This window comes from Orcinus orca, chromosome 15 (assembly GCF_937001465.1).
Source record: "Orcinus orca chromosome 15, mOrcOrc1.1, whole genome shotgun sequence".
Classification (NCBI taxonomy): Eukaryota; Metazoa; Chordata; class Mammalia; order Artiodactyla; family Delphinidae; genus Orcinus; species Orcinus orca.
Genome location: NC_064573.1, coordinates 65042812 through 65056092, shown reverse-complemented (window position 1 = coordinate 65056092; position 13281 = coordinate 65042812). Strand labels below are relative to the sequence as shown.

The 13281-nt window shown below is 50.0% G+C and overlaps 1 protein-coding gene across 11 annotated transcripts in view; it reads left to right on the top strand.

Moving 5' to 3' along the window:
• LOC101270467 (immunoglobulin lambda-1 light chain) overlaps positions 1-13281 on the top strand; it is a 162038-nt gene that overhangs the window by 50490 nt on the left and 98267 nt on the right. For 2 of the 11 annotated variants that reach the window (XM_049698069.1, XM_049698062.1), the window contains exon 1: positions 12033-12113. The exons of 2 other annotated variants lie outside the window; for them this stretch is intronic. In XM_049698069.1, the coding sequence (XP_049554026.1) occupies positions 12068-12113 (46 nt within the window). In that variant the 5' untranslated portion in view covers positions 12033-12067. Of the gene's footprint in view, positions 1-727; positions 799-6284; positions 6407-6509; positions 6813-12032; positions 12114-12216; positions 12379-13281 lie in introns of those variants that run through there. 7 more of the 11 variants (XM_049698073.1, XM_049698066.1, XM_049698059.1 and 4 more) reach the window with 7 other exon arrangements.

The following is a 13281-nucleotide window of genomic DNA, read 5'->3' as shown; positions in this document are numbered from 1 at the left end:
GGGGGCTCAGCCCCACTCAGCTGCCTCCCTGGGGCTTGGTCATCCCCATCCAAGGCCACCAGGAGGCAGCAAGGGCCTGGGTTTGGGGGGGTCCTGGTCTGGTTTCCTGACCTGTATGAAGCCCCAGGTGCTGCCTCCTGAGCCCCTAAAGGAGAGTGTGGGGTCAGCGTCCTCAATCTGCTCTGCTTCATAAGCCCTTTGCTAGGAAGGCCAATAAAGGTCCCAGGGCCCCTCCTCCGAGCCCTGCAGAGGCAGGGGACGGGGGGCAGGGGCCCCGTCCTGCTGAGGGGACAGGTGAGGGAGGGGGATGCACACCCCCAGCTCCCCTGTGGTGCCGGGAGGAGACGGGATGGAATCTCTAAGTCACCCCAGCCCCTCGGGCCCCTGTCCTCACCTTCCACCCGCAAAACCCAAAGAGTGGTTATCGGGATTATTGGCCAACGACGTCTTGACTCAAATAGTGGATGACAGGGACATCCCAGGATGGCCCCATTTCCTGGGCCGTGTAATGGTCAGTGTCCTGACTAAGGACAACGTGTCACAGAGTTTTCATCCTCTCAGATGAGCCCTGCTGTCCATGGATGCCTCCAGAGCCAGGTCAGAGGGGTGAGGAGAGAGTGAGCAAGGGCAGGTGCAGGAAGCTGATTTGAATGGAGGCCCCTCCCTCCTCTGAGGGGGAGGAGATAAGAGAGGTCTGGGGGTGCAGGCCAAGGGCTGGGGGCTCAGAAGGCAGCATCTGGGGCGTCTCCACCATGGCTTGGGCTCTGCTTCTTGTCACCCTCCTCACTCAGGACACAGGTGAGGCCTCCAGGGAAGGGACCCCAGGGACATCTGGCTGATCCTTTGTGTCTTTGTCCTCAGGGTGACAGAACTGACTAGAGTGTGTTTCTCCTCTTTCCAGGATCCTGGGCCCAGTCTGGCCCGACTCAGCCTCCCTCAGTGTCCGGGAATCTGGGACAGACGGTCACCATCTCTTGTGCTGGAACCAGCAGTTATGTCGGCTGGTACCAACAGCTCCCAGGCATGGCCCCCAAAACCTTGATTTATGATGACAATGAACGGCCTTCAGGGATCCCTGATCGCTTCTCTGGCTCCAAGTCTGGCAACACGGCCTCCCTGACCATCTCTGGGCTCCAGGCTGAGGACGAGGCTGATTATTACTGTAGCTCAGCTTCAAGTAGTAGCCCTTGGCACAGTGGTCCAAGGTCATGGGGAAGTGAGACCAAAACCTCCCTTTAGCTCCCTCCAGCCCCTTCACTCTTAAATACAGGCTTTCAGTTGTTGCTTGTTTGTTATTATTTTATTCGCCAATAATTACAAACTTAAATGAATTTGAAGATTTCATAAAGAACTGCTTCAGACCTTTTTCCCAGATCCATCATTTTTCACTATTGCCATCTTCGCTTTTCATTATATCAGCTTATCTCTCATTTTCTCTCTCTGCCTATATATGTGTGTGTGTGTGTGTGTGTGTGTGTGTGTTTGTGTGTATGTATGTATTTGGATGTGTATCCATATATAAACATCCATAAATATACATACTCAACACACACACACACGTAAACAAAACATTCATTTTCTGAACCACTGGGAATAGGTTTCATCCATCAGCATCTAGGACTTAATACATTTCGTTTAGACAGAGTTCGCATGAAATCACAGTCATCATTTAAGGTGTAGAATCAGGGTTTTTAATGTATTGACAAGTTAGTCCATCCATGATCACTCCAGAGTCCAGATGCTTCCTGCCCCTCAAGACACACGTCATCCACCTGCAGTCACTCCCTGTCCCCCTTGGACCTTTGTGCCAGGATCCCCCCCACATAGCCTAATGTTTCCAGGCTCATTCCTGTGGAAGCATATTCACTACTTCCCCCTTCTTACAGCCGAATAATACTGCATTATAAGGATGTACTTCATCTGATGGATCAAGTAATCAATTCACAGATTCACATTCATTTTTTCTCTCTCCTGTCACAACCCATTACAGAGTGATCCTTTCGGGGCCTAGGGAATGAAAATTCTAGGTTCACCTCACTTCCCGAGATGAAATGAAAACACGACATTCCCCTCAGGGACATCTTAAGGAGGCAGTCAAGGCTTCATCTTCTCTCCTTCTCAGAGCCTCCTAAGGATCCCGGGTGGGGGCGTCTCCCCTTCCCTCTAGGTGCTGTTTGCATGTGTCCTGGAGGAGCTGGAGGGGCAGGGAGGGGGCACGGTCTCAGCTGCATCAAACAGCCTGAGACGGTCTTTGTCCCGACGATGACTCTCTTTTGCTTTCCACTTTCTTTGTTCAAACGTTCCAGGTGCCTGTTTCTACCATCAGCAAGGCTTCAAGGGCAGGTTTGCATCTTACACTTGCAGTTTTTCATGAAAATGTCCTCCATGTCTGAGTCCTGGTCTATGTAGCTAATGAGAGGAAAAGTAGTCATGTCTCTTTCAGCGTATTTTGCACAATTCCTTTGATTATGAAATGCAGCATTCCTGAAGAAGAATGTGTGAAATGCACACTCACAATTTAAGCAGGAATAATAAACAGAAGCCACAAACCCCAGAGGAAATCTACCCCCCAAAGCACATCTGTCTATCCCACTCCCCGATTAGCTGGTTTGCTGACTCCAGGGTTAATCATTCCATGGCCTTCCTTTACATTCCTGCCCCAGCCTTCCTCGATATGCATCCCCCAAACAACATAGTTTGAAACAGTGGGTACAAGCATCCAACCCGCTGAGTGAGGAAAGGGTAGTGTGTCTACAGGTGAGGCCCCAAGAGACATGGACCCTAACAGAGGCTCAGCTTGGTCCTGGGCGGGGCTTCCTTAGATTTCCTGGAGCCCGTCCTGATGACGGCAGACAGGGTCCCAGAGGAAAGACAAGGAAGCCTAGAGTCAGACATCTGGCCTTGTGGGATTCGGGTGGGTCTTGGATTTCTAAGGCGAATATTGTCAGGGTATCAGCTTTCCCACGTTTCCTGCTATTCAGCGGGACGTGGACTCCAGGAGTTGTCTGAGATCACTTCACTGGGAGGAAGCGAGAGAGATTGTTCCTGGCTGATCAAGACCCTAGAAAATTGTTCATGTCAAGACAATTCTAGCCAGCCATACAGTACAAATCAGAATCCGGGCGACGCGCATCCAACTTTACAGGATGGTGTCAGGTATGTCAGCAGCTGGATGATGTCAGCTTCCTTGTAGGTGAATATTTCTGCCGGTTGCCCATTGGAGAAAGGTCTCCATGGGAGATGGCCATTCCAGAGAGGTGGGCAGAGGCTACAAAACTCTGGAGGCACACAGGCTTCTCCTCCTGACCCCCACAGAGTCAGCTCTGCCGTGCCCCCTTATCCAGGACATGTGGTTCACCGTCTTCCTAGAGCAAATCTGTCGGTGGGGTTAGTGGGCAGTGGTCTACCAGCCTCACGACTAAAAGGAGAGAAAATCTGCAGATCTACCTGCATCTGTAAGGACTCACAGTCATTATAATTGTTAAGTTACCTCAGCTCATCACGACCATACTCACCACCGATCACGACCTAAGGAATGACAGGTCTGCTTAGCACCACTGCAGACCTGGGACTGGCCTTTCTCAGGAAAAAGTCAGTAAACACTTGTCGACATGCATCTTGGCTTCCATATTTGTGCTTTTCTGTACTCCTATGTTCTCTGGACTCTTCCTAAACTCTGATATATGACTCTGACTATCAGTATTGTTTGACTTGGGTTTAAAAGAAACAATCATAGTTGTGCATGTGCTCCACGCACCCACAAAGACCAGAGTGCGGAACTGTGGGACAGGTGTTTGTGTCGTGAGGTTGGGGAGAGGGAGAGAGAGGAGGAAACATTGTGGTAGAATCTGCAGGGAACTGGGTTTTCTTTTTTTTTGACCCCACCAAGTGGCATGTGGGATCTTAGCTCCCTGAACAAGGATGGAAACCGTGCCCCCTGCATTGGAAGCACTGCGTCTTAACCACTGGACCACCAGGGAAGTCCGGGAACTAGTTCTTTAGCTGACATTTTCCTATCATACCAATAGTCAATCAACCTGAAGAGGGGTCTCAAAATTGTCCACAACTCAAGATTTCATTACAATGAAACTCGATGTTGTTGCCCTCATGTTTCTACACCCTGAGGCGTGTCAGGATTCTGGATGTGAGGGTTTCTTTGTGTCTCTCTGTCTCCTCTCCTTTGGGAACTCCAATTATTTGTGTATTAGGTCAATTGAAGTTCCATAATTTGTGGATACTACTTCATTCTTTTAAATTCATATTCCCCCCTTCTGTTCAACAGGGACTGTTTCCATTGCCTGACTTCAAGTCAGAAATCTTTCATTATCCAGTGCTCTGTCTGTCGTTAATCCCATCTGCTGGAATTTTCTCTGTAGTAGATTCACTGTGTTTTTTCCACCTTCTATTGCTTAGCTGAGACTTTCTTTCTTAAAAACATTTTATTGGAGTATAGCAGATTTACACTGTTGTGTTGGCTTCTGCTGTCCAGCAAACTGAATCAGTTATACATATACACACATCACTCTTCGTTAGATTTTTCTCCCGTATATTGGCTGACACTCTGTATCTGTCTATTGACTTCAGTAGGTTCTGTCCTTGTTTCTCGCATCATTTTTCACAAACTGGATGAATATCTTTGTGACATAATTCCAGCAGATCTGTTAACAGAGACACGCTCTGTTAACTTTCCCTTCCATACAGTTGAGCTGTTCTGGTTTTCCATATGCCAAGTGATTTCAGTCTATCCTGGTGTGGCCAATATTATGTGGTGAAACTATAGGTCTTTAAATCCTATGTTGGCATTTTGGTTTAATCAGACTGCCAGCCCCGTTGAGTCCAGGTGGTTAATTCCATCCACCTTTTGTGAACTATGCTTTCCATGTCAGTTCATTTACACAAACTTGGACCTGCTCTTCGGAAACGTCCTACAAGGAGCTGCACAGCAGCCAGTCTGGGGACCGGGTTGTTTTCTGTCCCTCAGGTTCCAGGGTCTTGGTTGGCACCATCTGAAGCCACCAGGGGTCAGCAAGGGCCAGGATTCCGGGAAGGTATCTGTGGCTTCTACTGTCCTGTGTGAAGTTTCAAGAGCTGCTTCCTGCGTAACCCCTCTTAGTCCCAAAGCATTTGTGCCCCAAGAAATCATCTTCAAAAGTGCTACTAAATGGCCCAGAGCTCAGGCTTGGGCCTCAGACTCAGAGCACTTTGGAGACAGAGGCTGGAGGGGAATCTGAGGACCCTCCCAACTGAGGGGGATGAGAGGGAGTTGGGAGTGGGGGAGGGATGGATTGGGAGTTTGGGACCAGCAGATACAAACTAATATATATAGGATGAATAGACAACAAGGTCCTACGGTATAGTACAGGGAACTGTTTTCAATATCCTATGACAAACCATAATGGAAAAGAATAAGAAAGAGAATGTATATATAAATGAATAAGTGAGTCACTTTGCTGTACAGCAGAGATTCACACAACATTGTAATCCAACTATACTTCAATAGAATTTTTTTTGTTTCTTTTTTTTAATTTTTAAAAATTCTTTAGTTGCGCCACGCGACATGCCGCACCTTAGTCCTCCGACCATTGATCAAACCCACACCGCCTGCAGTGGAAGTGTGGAGCCTTAACCACTGGACCGCCACGCAAGTCCCTTCAAGAAATTTTTTTGTTTGTTTTTTTGGTTTGTTTGCGGTACGCGGGCCTCTCACCGTTGTAGCCCCTCCCGTTGCGGAGCACAGGCTCCGGACACGCAGGCTCAGCGGCCATGGCTCAAAGGCCCGGCCGCTCCGCGGCATGTGGGATCCTCCCAGACCGGGGCAAAAACCCGTGTCCCCTGCATTGGCAGGCGGACTCAACCACTGCGCCACCTGGGAAGCCCTTCAATAAAATTTTTAAAACAGAAGTATTTGAGGGGATACTGGTGCGCAGCTCAGCCTTTAACTCTCAGAAAGCGGGGCAGTTGGATTTTTCAGCCGCCTGGGCTCAGGGCCTCTCCTTTGTCCCAAGAGCAAAGAGGGGACCTTCTGGGATTCCTCCCCCAGGAAGCACCGTGACTCTCACACCAGGAGAGACAGGAAATCCCGGGCTGGATTCCTTTCCCACATCCTGTCATTGACTCGTTCTGTCCTCACACACCATGTGAAGGAGTTAAGTCTCCAATAATCTCTGCTGTGCAGGGATGCAGAAGAATCTGGAACAAACCATGTCAGAGGGGGTGAGCAGAGGGGGAGAGGAGGGGCAGGTGCAGGAAGCTGATCTGCATGGAGGCCCCTCCCTCCTCTGGGTGGAGGGGATAAGAGAGGTTTGGGGGAGCAGGCTGAGGGCTGGGGGCTCAGAAGGCAGCGTCTGGGGCGTCTCCACCATGGCCTGGGCTCTGCTCCTTGTCACCCTCCTCACTCAGGACACAGGTGAGGCCTCTAGGAAAGGGACCCCAGGGACATCTGACTGATCCTTTGTGTCTTTGTCCTCAGGGTGACAGAACTGACTAGAGTGTGTTTCTCCTCTTTCCAGGATCCTGGGCCCAGTCTGGCCTGACTCAGCCTCCCTCAGTGTCCGGGAATCTGGGACAGACGGTCACCATCTCTTGTGCTGGAACCAGCAGTGACATAGGGAAATATAACTATGTCGGCTGGTACCAACAGCTCCCAGGCACGGCCCCCAAAACCCTGATTTATGATGTCAATAAACGACCCTCAGGGATCCCTGATCGCTTCTCTGGCTCCAAGTCTGGCAACACGGCCTCCCTGACCATCTCTGGGCTCCAGGCTGAGGACGAGGCCGATTATTACTGTAGTTCATATAGAAGTGGTAACACTGTGCACAGTGGTCCAAGTTCATTGGGAAGTGAGACCAAATCCCGCCCTGGCTCACAGGCTCCCCGTTGCTGTGACTCTGCTGGTTGCTCATTTGCATCTGTGGTTGAAGCATTTACAGCTGAGAGGAGATCTGAGGACCCTGCAGAAGGATGAGGACAAAGGACAATGTGTGATTTTCCTGTTTGTTGTCCCTGCTCTTTGACCTGCATCTGAGTGGGCTGAACCAGGGAGGGTTGGGGACACACTCTGGGTCTCAGAATTGTCTCTGTCCTGGCATCGGTGAACCCTGTCCAGGGACAGCCCTACAGGAAGGCAGTCTTCTAATACGATGGGCACTTTGTAACGTGGCTCCAGTATGGAAGGTGGGTTGGAGGGTATGTCCTCCCTTCCTCAGTGATATCAAGGTCACATGTTTCCATGAAGAGCCAATGCAGCTTCCAGGTGGAATCCCAGCACATCTAACACCTGTGAGAATTCATTGAAAAACAGGCGTGAGTGTCGTGGCTTCAATATTAAATTTTTCTTGAACCTGAAAGACAGTTTTCAAATGGAAACATTACTAAAATGAAAATTATGTGAATTCAGTAGTTAAAAAAAATTTTTTTTTTATGTTTTGTTTTGGTTTTTGTTGTGTTTTCTGCGGCCATGCCACGCAGCTTGTGGGATCTATGTTCCCTGACCAGGGATCGAAACTTCACCCCTTGCAATGTAAGTGCTAAGTCTCAACCTCTGGACCGCCAGGGATATCCCAAATTCAATAGTTTAGACGAAAAATTACGTTGGTTGGATTCCTCAGGACACATCATCCCCACAGTAACAAGTGAAGAGGAACATTTGATAACTGTGTTTTCAGGCATCCAGGACTGGAGAGCAGCTCTTTCTTGGGGTCCTGGCTCCTGGCTCTCATGAAGTTGGAGTCACGTGTCAATTGGGCTGTTTTCAAGTGTCAATCGGTCCTCTATCTTTGGAAGGCTCGTCATATATGGCTCACTCTATGCCGGTCCTGGGCACGCTTTTCTTGTCTAAATCATCTTCCTGATAAACCTGATTATTTTTAACCCAACCAATTAGGCCCCTTATTTTCCAAGTCTATGTTAGCCTCAATCTGTGTATTCATTTGTCTTTATCACAGCATTTTACAAATGACCAGAATCTTTGGTCTTTCTATCTATATCATCAGAGCTCAAGTAGAGTGTAGAAAATATTGACCAACTTCATTGCTAAGTTCTACTTTCATTGGGATTATAGCTGCTAATAAGTGTGCAGTGCGGGAATCAGTGTTTTTACTCTCCTGAAATAGCCTCTGTTATGATTTCTACCCTCCACCATTATTATGGAAACAGCCGTTGCTCCTTTGCATCTGTCCTGCTATTTCTTTCTTCTTTCTTTCTGTTAAACATATAGCTGCATTTATAATCAGTGTTACATTTTTCAAAGCAAGACTTTTTCTTTTAATGAGAATGACCTCAATATGGCTTTCCACATGTTCAGAAGTCACATTCTACAAAGTAGACTGAGCTGTGATATCAAATATTCCCCTGAATATAGTAACCCTGAGCTTGCAGTTTAAACAATCCAGTGTGGGTACTTGTAGGCAGATGTGTGTGTTCGTGCCTAACAATCAGAGCAAAGGTCACCTTGTGTCCACACACGGACCCCTCCCCACTCCCGTCCTCACTGCAGGTACTAACAGCTCTGTCACTGAGCAAGATATGGATGGGTTTTCAAAAGAGCACGATGGGATACACACTGAATCTAGAGGATCATTGATTCCCTTCTGTCTGATGAGAAAACTCCTGGAGAAGTTTTGACCCAATATTTTAGGTGGGTTTGGAAACGTATGTTTGACTAAGAAAAAAGGTACTTTCTATCATAGATGATATTTTGATTCTCGGAATCTCAATGAAATGAAAATCTCGGGACACAAAGCAACAGACTCTAGTCAAGAGCATCTCTTGCCATTTTGTGCCCCGTCCAATGTGATGCCCAAACATTACTCCAGACAGCATGTGGGACCCTGCTCTGGACTGAAGGTGTGTCTTGTTTTTTATCCACATCCCGGAAGTGGGAACAGGAGCCCTTGCTCAGGTTTGGGGCCGGAGTGGACAGAGAGGAAATTTCCTAAGAGTTCACAGTGAATGAAGGGTCAAGGGATATCCAATGGGTTACGTTTTCTGGAGCAGAGATGAAGAATCTCTGAAAATTCGATTAAATTTTTAAAAAATCTCCATACTCTTTGCTGTTGTAATATGTTCAAGGCAGAATACGAGTCATGGGAAATCCAATAAGGATTCACCATCAAAAGTGGGTAGACAATAACTTTCCTGCAGGTGGTTTGCTTTGGTTATTTTCCCACTGCAAACGTATGGCATATTGAAAGGATAAGCCAAGAAGGAAGCAGTGGACATTAGCCTGTGTTGTGGAGAAAGAAGATCTGGACTATTTGTGCATTTTCTCCCTAATGAGGACAAAACATGTGCTGACTGGCAGAGGACTCCCTCCTGCTATATGGGATCCCTCCTCATGGAGGCTGGGTGGCAGCCTGAGGCTCTTGTGGGAGCTCTGACAGCTCTTAAAATCCACAAGGCAGAGGCTCCAGACCAGCTTCCTGGTGGGGGGGCGGCGAGCGTGGCCGCATCTGGGGTCCCTGCCTTGGGATCAAGGAGCCACAGAGAGAAACCAACAGGGGTGTAGACAGGAGCTCACACTGAAAGTCTGGAGAGCAGGAGTTCCGAGTGTGGACCTGATAATCCTCTCACTGGAGCTTGTTCCAAGGGTGGTGGGGAGTTTCCAGTGCTCCTGACTTACTGCTTCTCTGGGTGGTCCTGGGTGTCCAGGGAGGGGTGGAGTTTAGTGCAGACCCTGATTCCCATGATGACTTTTACCCCCCGGGTGCAGATGGCAGGAGACAGAGGGAAACCCTAGACCCTGGGTTTGCTGCTTGTTTTCTCAGATCGTCCTGTGTCGAGTGTCCCCAAGACCACAGGAAACTACTTTCGTCATTAAGAAGACCCACAAGACTCAGTAGAGAGGTGTCCTGGTGGCTGTGGTTTCCTTCAGTGAAGGGAGACCAAGCAAAATCAGCAAAGGGCTTCGTGGATGAGGTGAAATCTGAGGAAACGAGGATAAACTTCCAGGAAACCTTTTCCAAGGTCGGGCTTCATCACCACAGTTAAATGGTGACAACGTGTGTGAAGAATTGTCCCCCAGGGAGCCTCATCAGACCCACAAGACTCTTACTGGAGGCTGGTCTCCTAGGCATCCTGTGCCTGGCATCTACCGAAATTCCAGATTCCCGCTGGGGAGCAGGTCAGGGCTTCAGAATAAACCATAAGGTTGCAGGAAAGTGGAGACTCAGGGGGTCATTCTTCTTGGGGAATGGCCTAAACCTTCCTGAAATCTAATCACAACACACAAACCAAGGGCGAGTCTTGTGGGCCGGTCTATCTAAGGACACTAGTCTCAGGCTGTGGGGTAACTCTGATGTGCACAGATCCTACGTGTATTCCTGCGCCTGAGTGCAGGTCCTGGATCCAAGGGAAACCCAACATCTCACCGTCAGGTCCAGGCTATGTTCTATCGCAGGATGTGCTCTGTCTCTGTGAAGAAACACACACACAGCCCCACACAAATACAGACAGACACACACCCAGCGCCATCACTCCTGGGTCCCCTCCACAGTACCCAGGAAAGAAACAGGAATCTGTTCTGTGGGGACCTGGAGCTCCTTCTGCATCACCCCCGGGGCCCTGTGCCCAGAGGCAGGAGCATAAACCCTGAGATGCAAAGGACAATTACACCAATTGTCAACTTTCTTCGTAATCAGGAACTAGACATTTCAGATACTGAGAAAGTGACAATCTTGGGAAACACCAGTCAGCCCTGATTCTCTGTCTAGAAAACACAATGGGTCCAGCATCTGGACACAGGTGTCTGACCTCAGGGAGGCGCCAGCTCTGGGGTGAGGACCTCCCGCTGAGAACAGAGGAGAATCCTCACTTGCACCACGTGGCAGACAGACCTGCCTGAGGAGAAGTCCCTGCAGCTGGGCCCTGAGGCCGACTATGACCCAGTCCCCCCTCCCAGCCCTGCACACCCTGGCATCTTCCTTCATTTTCCATTAGGTCTCCCTCCATCCTGACCGAACTAAAATCCTTCTTACATTATTCGTTTTCAAAGCGTTTTGAGAATTCAGATTCATCTCATGGGCCCATATTTCTCATTCGCGTACGTATGGGGGTGGAGTCATTTATTGTGTGAGGTTCCCCTGCCCTGAGCTGAGATCTCCTCAAGGTCACTGTCCCTGAGACAAGGTCATGCTGAGACAAGATTAGAGACCCTGCAGGGGCCCTTCTGAGCCACCTGGGGAGGAAGGTGACAATTCTGTCCTGATGGGGCTGCAGGACAAAGGCTGAGCCCATGGAGGGGATGAGGAGGGACAGAGTCACTGGTGCTGGGCTGGGAGGAGGAGGAGGAGGAACAAGTTGGGGGGGTCAGAGCTGGGGGCTCAGCCCCACTCAGCTGCCTCCCTGGGGCTTGGTCATCCCCATCTAAGGCCACCAGGAGGCAGCAAGGGCCTGGGTTTGGGGGGGTTGTGGTCTGGTTTCCTGACCTGTATGAAGCCCCCAGGTGCTGCCTCCTGAGCCCCTAAAGGAGAGTGTGGGGTCAGCGTCCTCAATCTGCTCTGCTTCATAAGCCCTTTGCTAGGAAGGCCAATAAAGGTCCCAGGGCCCCTCCTCCGAGCCCTGCAGAGGCAGGGGACGGGGGGCAGGGGCCCGTCCTGCTGAGGGGACAGGTGAGGGAGGGGGATGCCCACCCCCAGCTCCCCTGTGGTGCCAGGAGGAGACGGGATGGAATCTCTAAGTCACCCCAGCCCCTCGGGCCCCTGTCCTCACCTTCCACCCACAAAACCCAAAGAGTGGTTATCGGGATTATTGGCCAACGACGTCTTGACTCAAATAGTGCATGACAGGGACATCCCAGGATGGCCCCATTTCCTGGGCCCTGTAATGGTCAGTGTCCTGACTAAGGACAACGTGTCACAGAGTTTTCATCCTCTCAGATGAGCCCTGCTGTCCATGGATGCCTCCAGAGCCAGGTCAGAGGGGTGAGGAGAGAGTGAGCAAGGGCAGGTGCAGGAAGCTGATTTGCATGGAGACCCCTCCCTCCTCTGAGGGGGAGGGGATAAGAGAGGTCTGGGGGTGCAGACCAAGAGCTGGGGGCTCAGAAGGCAGCGTCTGGGGTGTCTCCACCATGGCTTGGGCTCTGCTCCTTGTCACCCTCCTCACTCAGGACACAGGTGAGGCCTCCAGGGAAGGGACCCCAGGGACATCTGACTGATCCTTTGTGTCTTTGTCCTCAGGGTGACAGAACTGACCAGAGTGTGTTTCTCCTCTTTCCAGGATCCTGGGCCCAGTCTGTCCCGACTCAGCCTCCCTCAGTGTCCGGGAATCTGAGACAGACGGTCACCATCTCTTGTACTGGAACCAGCAGTTATGTCAGCTGGTACCAACAGCTCCCAGGCATGGCCCCCAAAACCCTGATTTATAATAACAATAATCGGCCTTCAGGGATCCCTGATCGCTTCTCTGGCTCCAAGTCTGGGAACACGGCCTCCCTGACCATCTCTGGGCTCCAGGCTGAGGACGAGGCTGATTATTACTGTAGCTCATATACAAGTAGTAGCACTTTGCACAGTGGTCCAATTACATGGGGAAGTGAGACCAAAACGTCCCTGAACTCACAGGCTCCCTATTGCTCTGCAGATGCTTCTCCTCCCTGAGCTGCCAGCCTCATGCAGCTCGGCCGTGAGAGGTCAGTGGTCTCTGAGCTCCTCCCTCTGCCTACAGTGGAGGCGGTGGGAAATATGATCTTGGGGTTATTGTCTTGGGATGGTAACCACTTCCTCATCCTGTGTGATGTGCCACTCTTGCCAGCTCTTCCACAGCAGTGTGATGGTTAATTTTATGTGTCTATTTGCCTGAGGTAAGAGATGCTCATACTGCGGTTAAAACATTATTTCTTGGTGTCTGTGAGGATGTCTCAGGAGGAGGATATTGGCATATGAGTCCACAGACTGAGTAGAGAAGATCACTGGTGTGGTGCAGTGGGCACTGTCCTTGAGTTGAGGGTCTGAATAGAACAAAAAGGGAGAGGAAGGGGACGTTTGCTCTCTCCTCGTCATCAGAGGCATCACCTTCTCCTGACCCTGGACATTGGCACTGCTGCTTCTTCATCTTTCAATCTCCGACCAGGACTTACGTCCTCAACCCCGATTCACAGGCCTCTGGACTCAGACTGAATTATATCACTGGCTTTCCTGGTTCCTCAGCTTGCTGTTAGATTGTGAGACACCTTCAACTTCCATTATGGTGTGAATCAATTCCTATAACAAATTATATATGTTTTTTCCTGTTTCTCTGGAGCCATGTGACTAATCCCGATTTTGGTACCCGGAATGCTTCGAG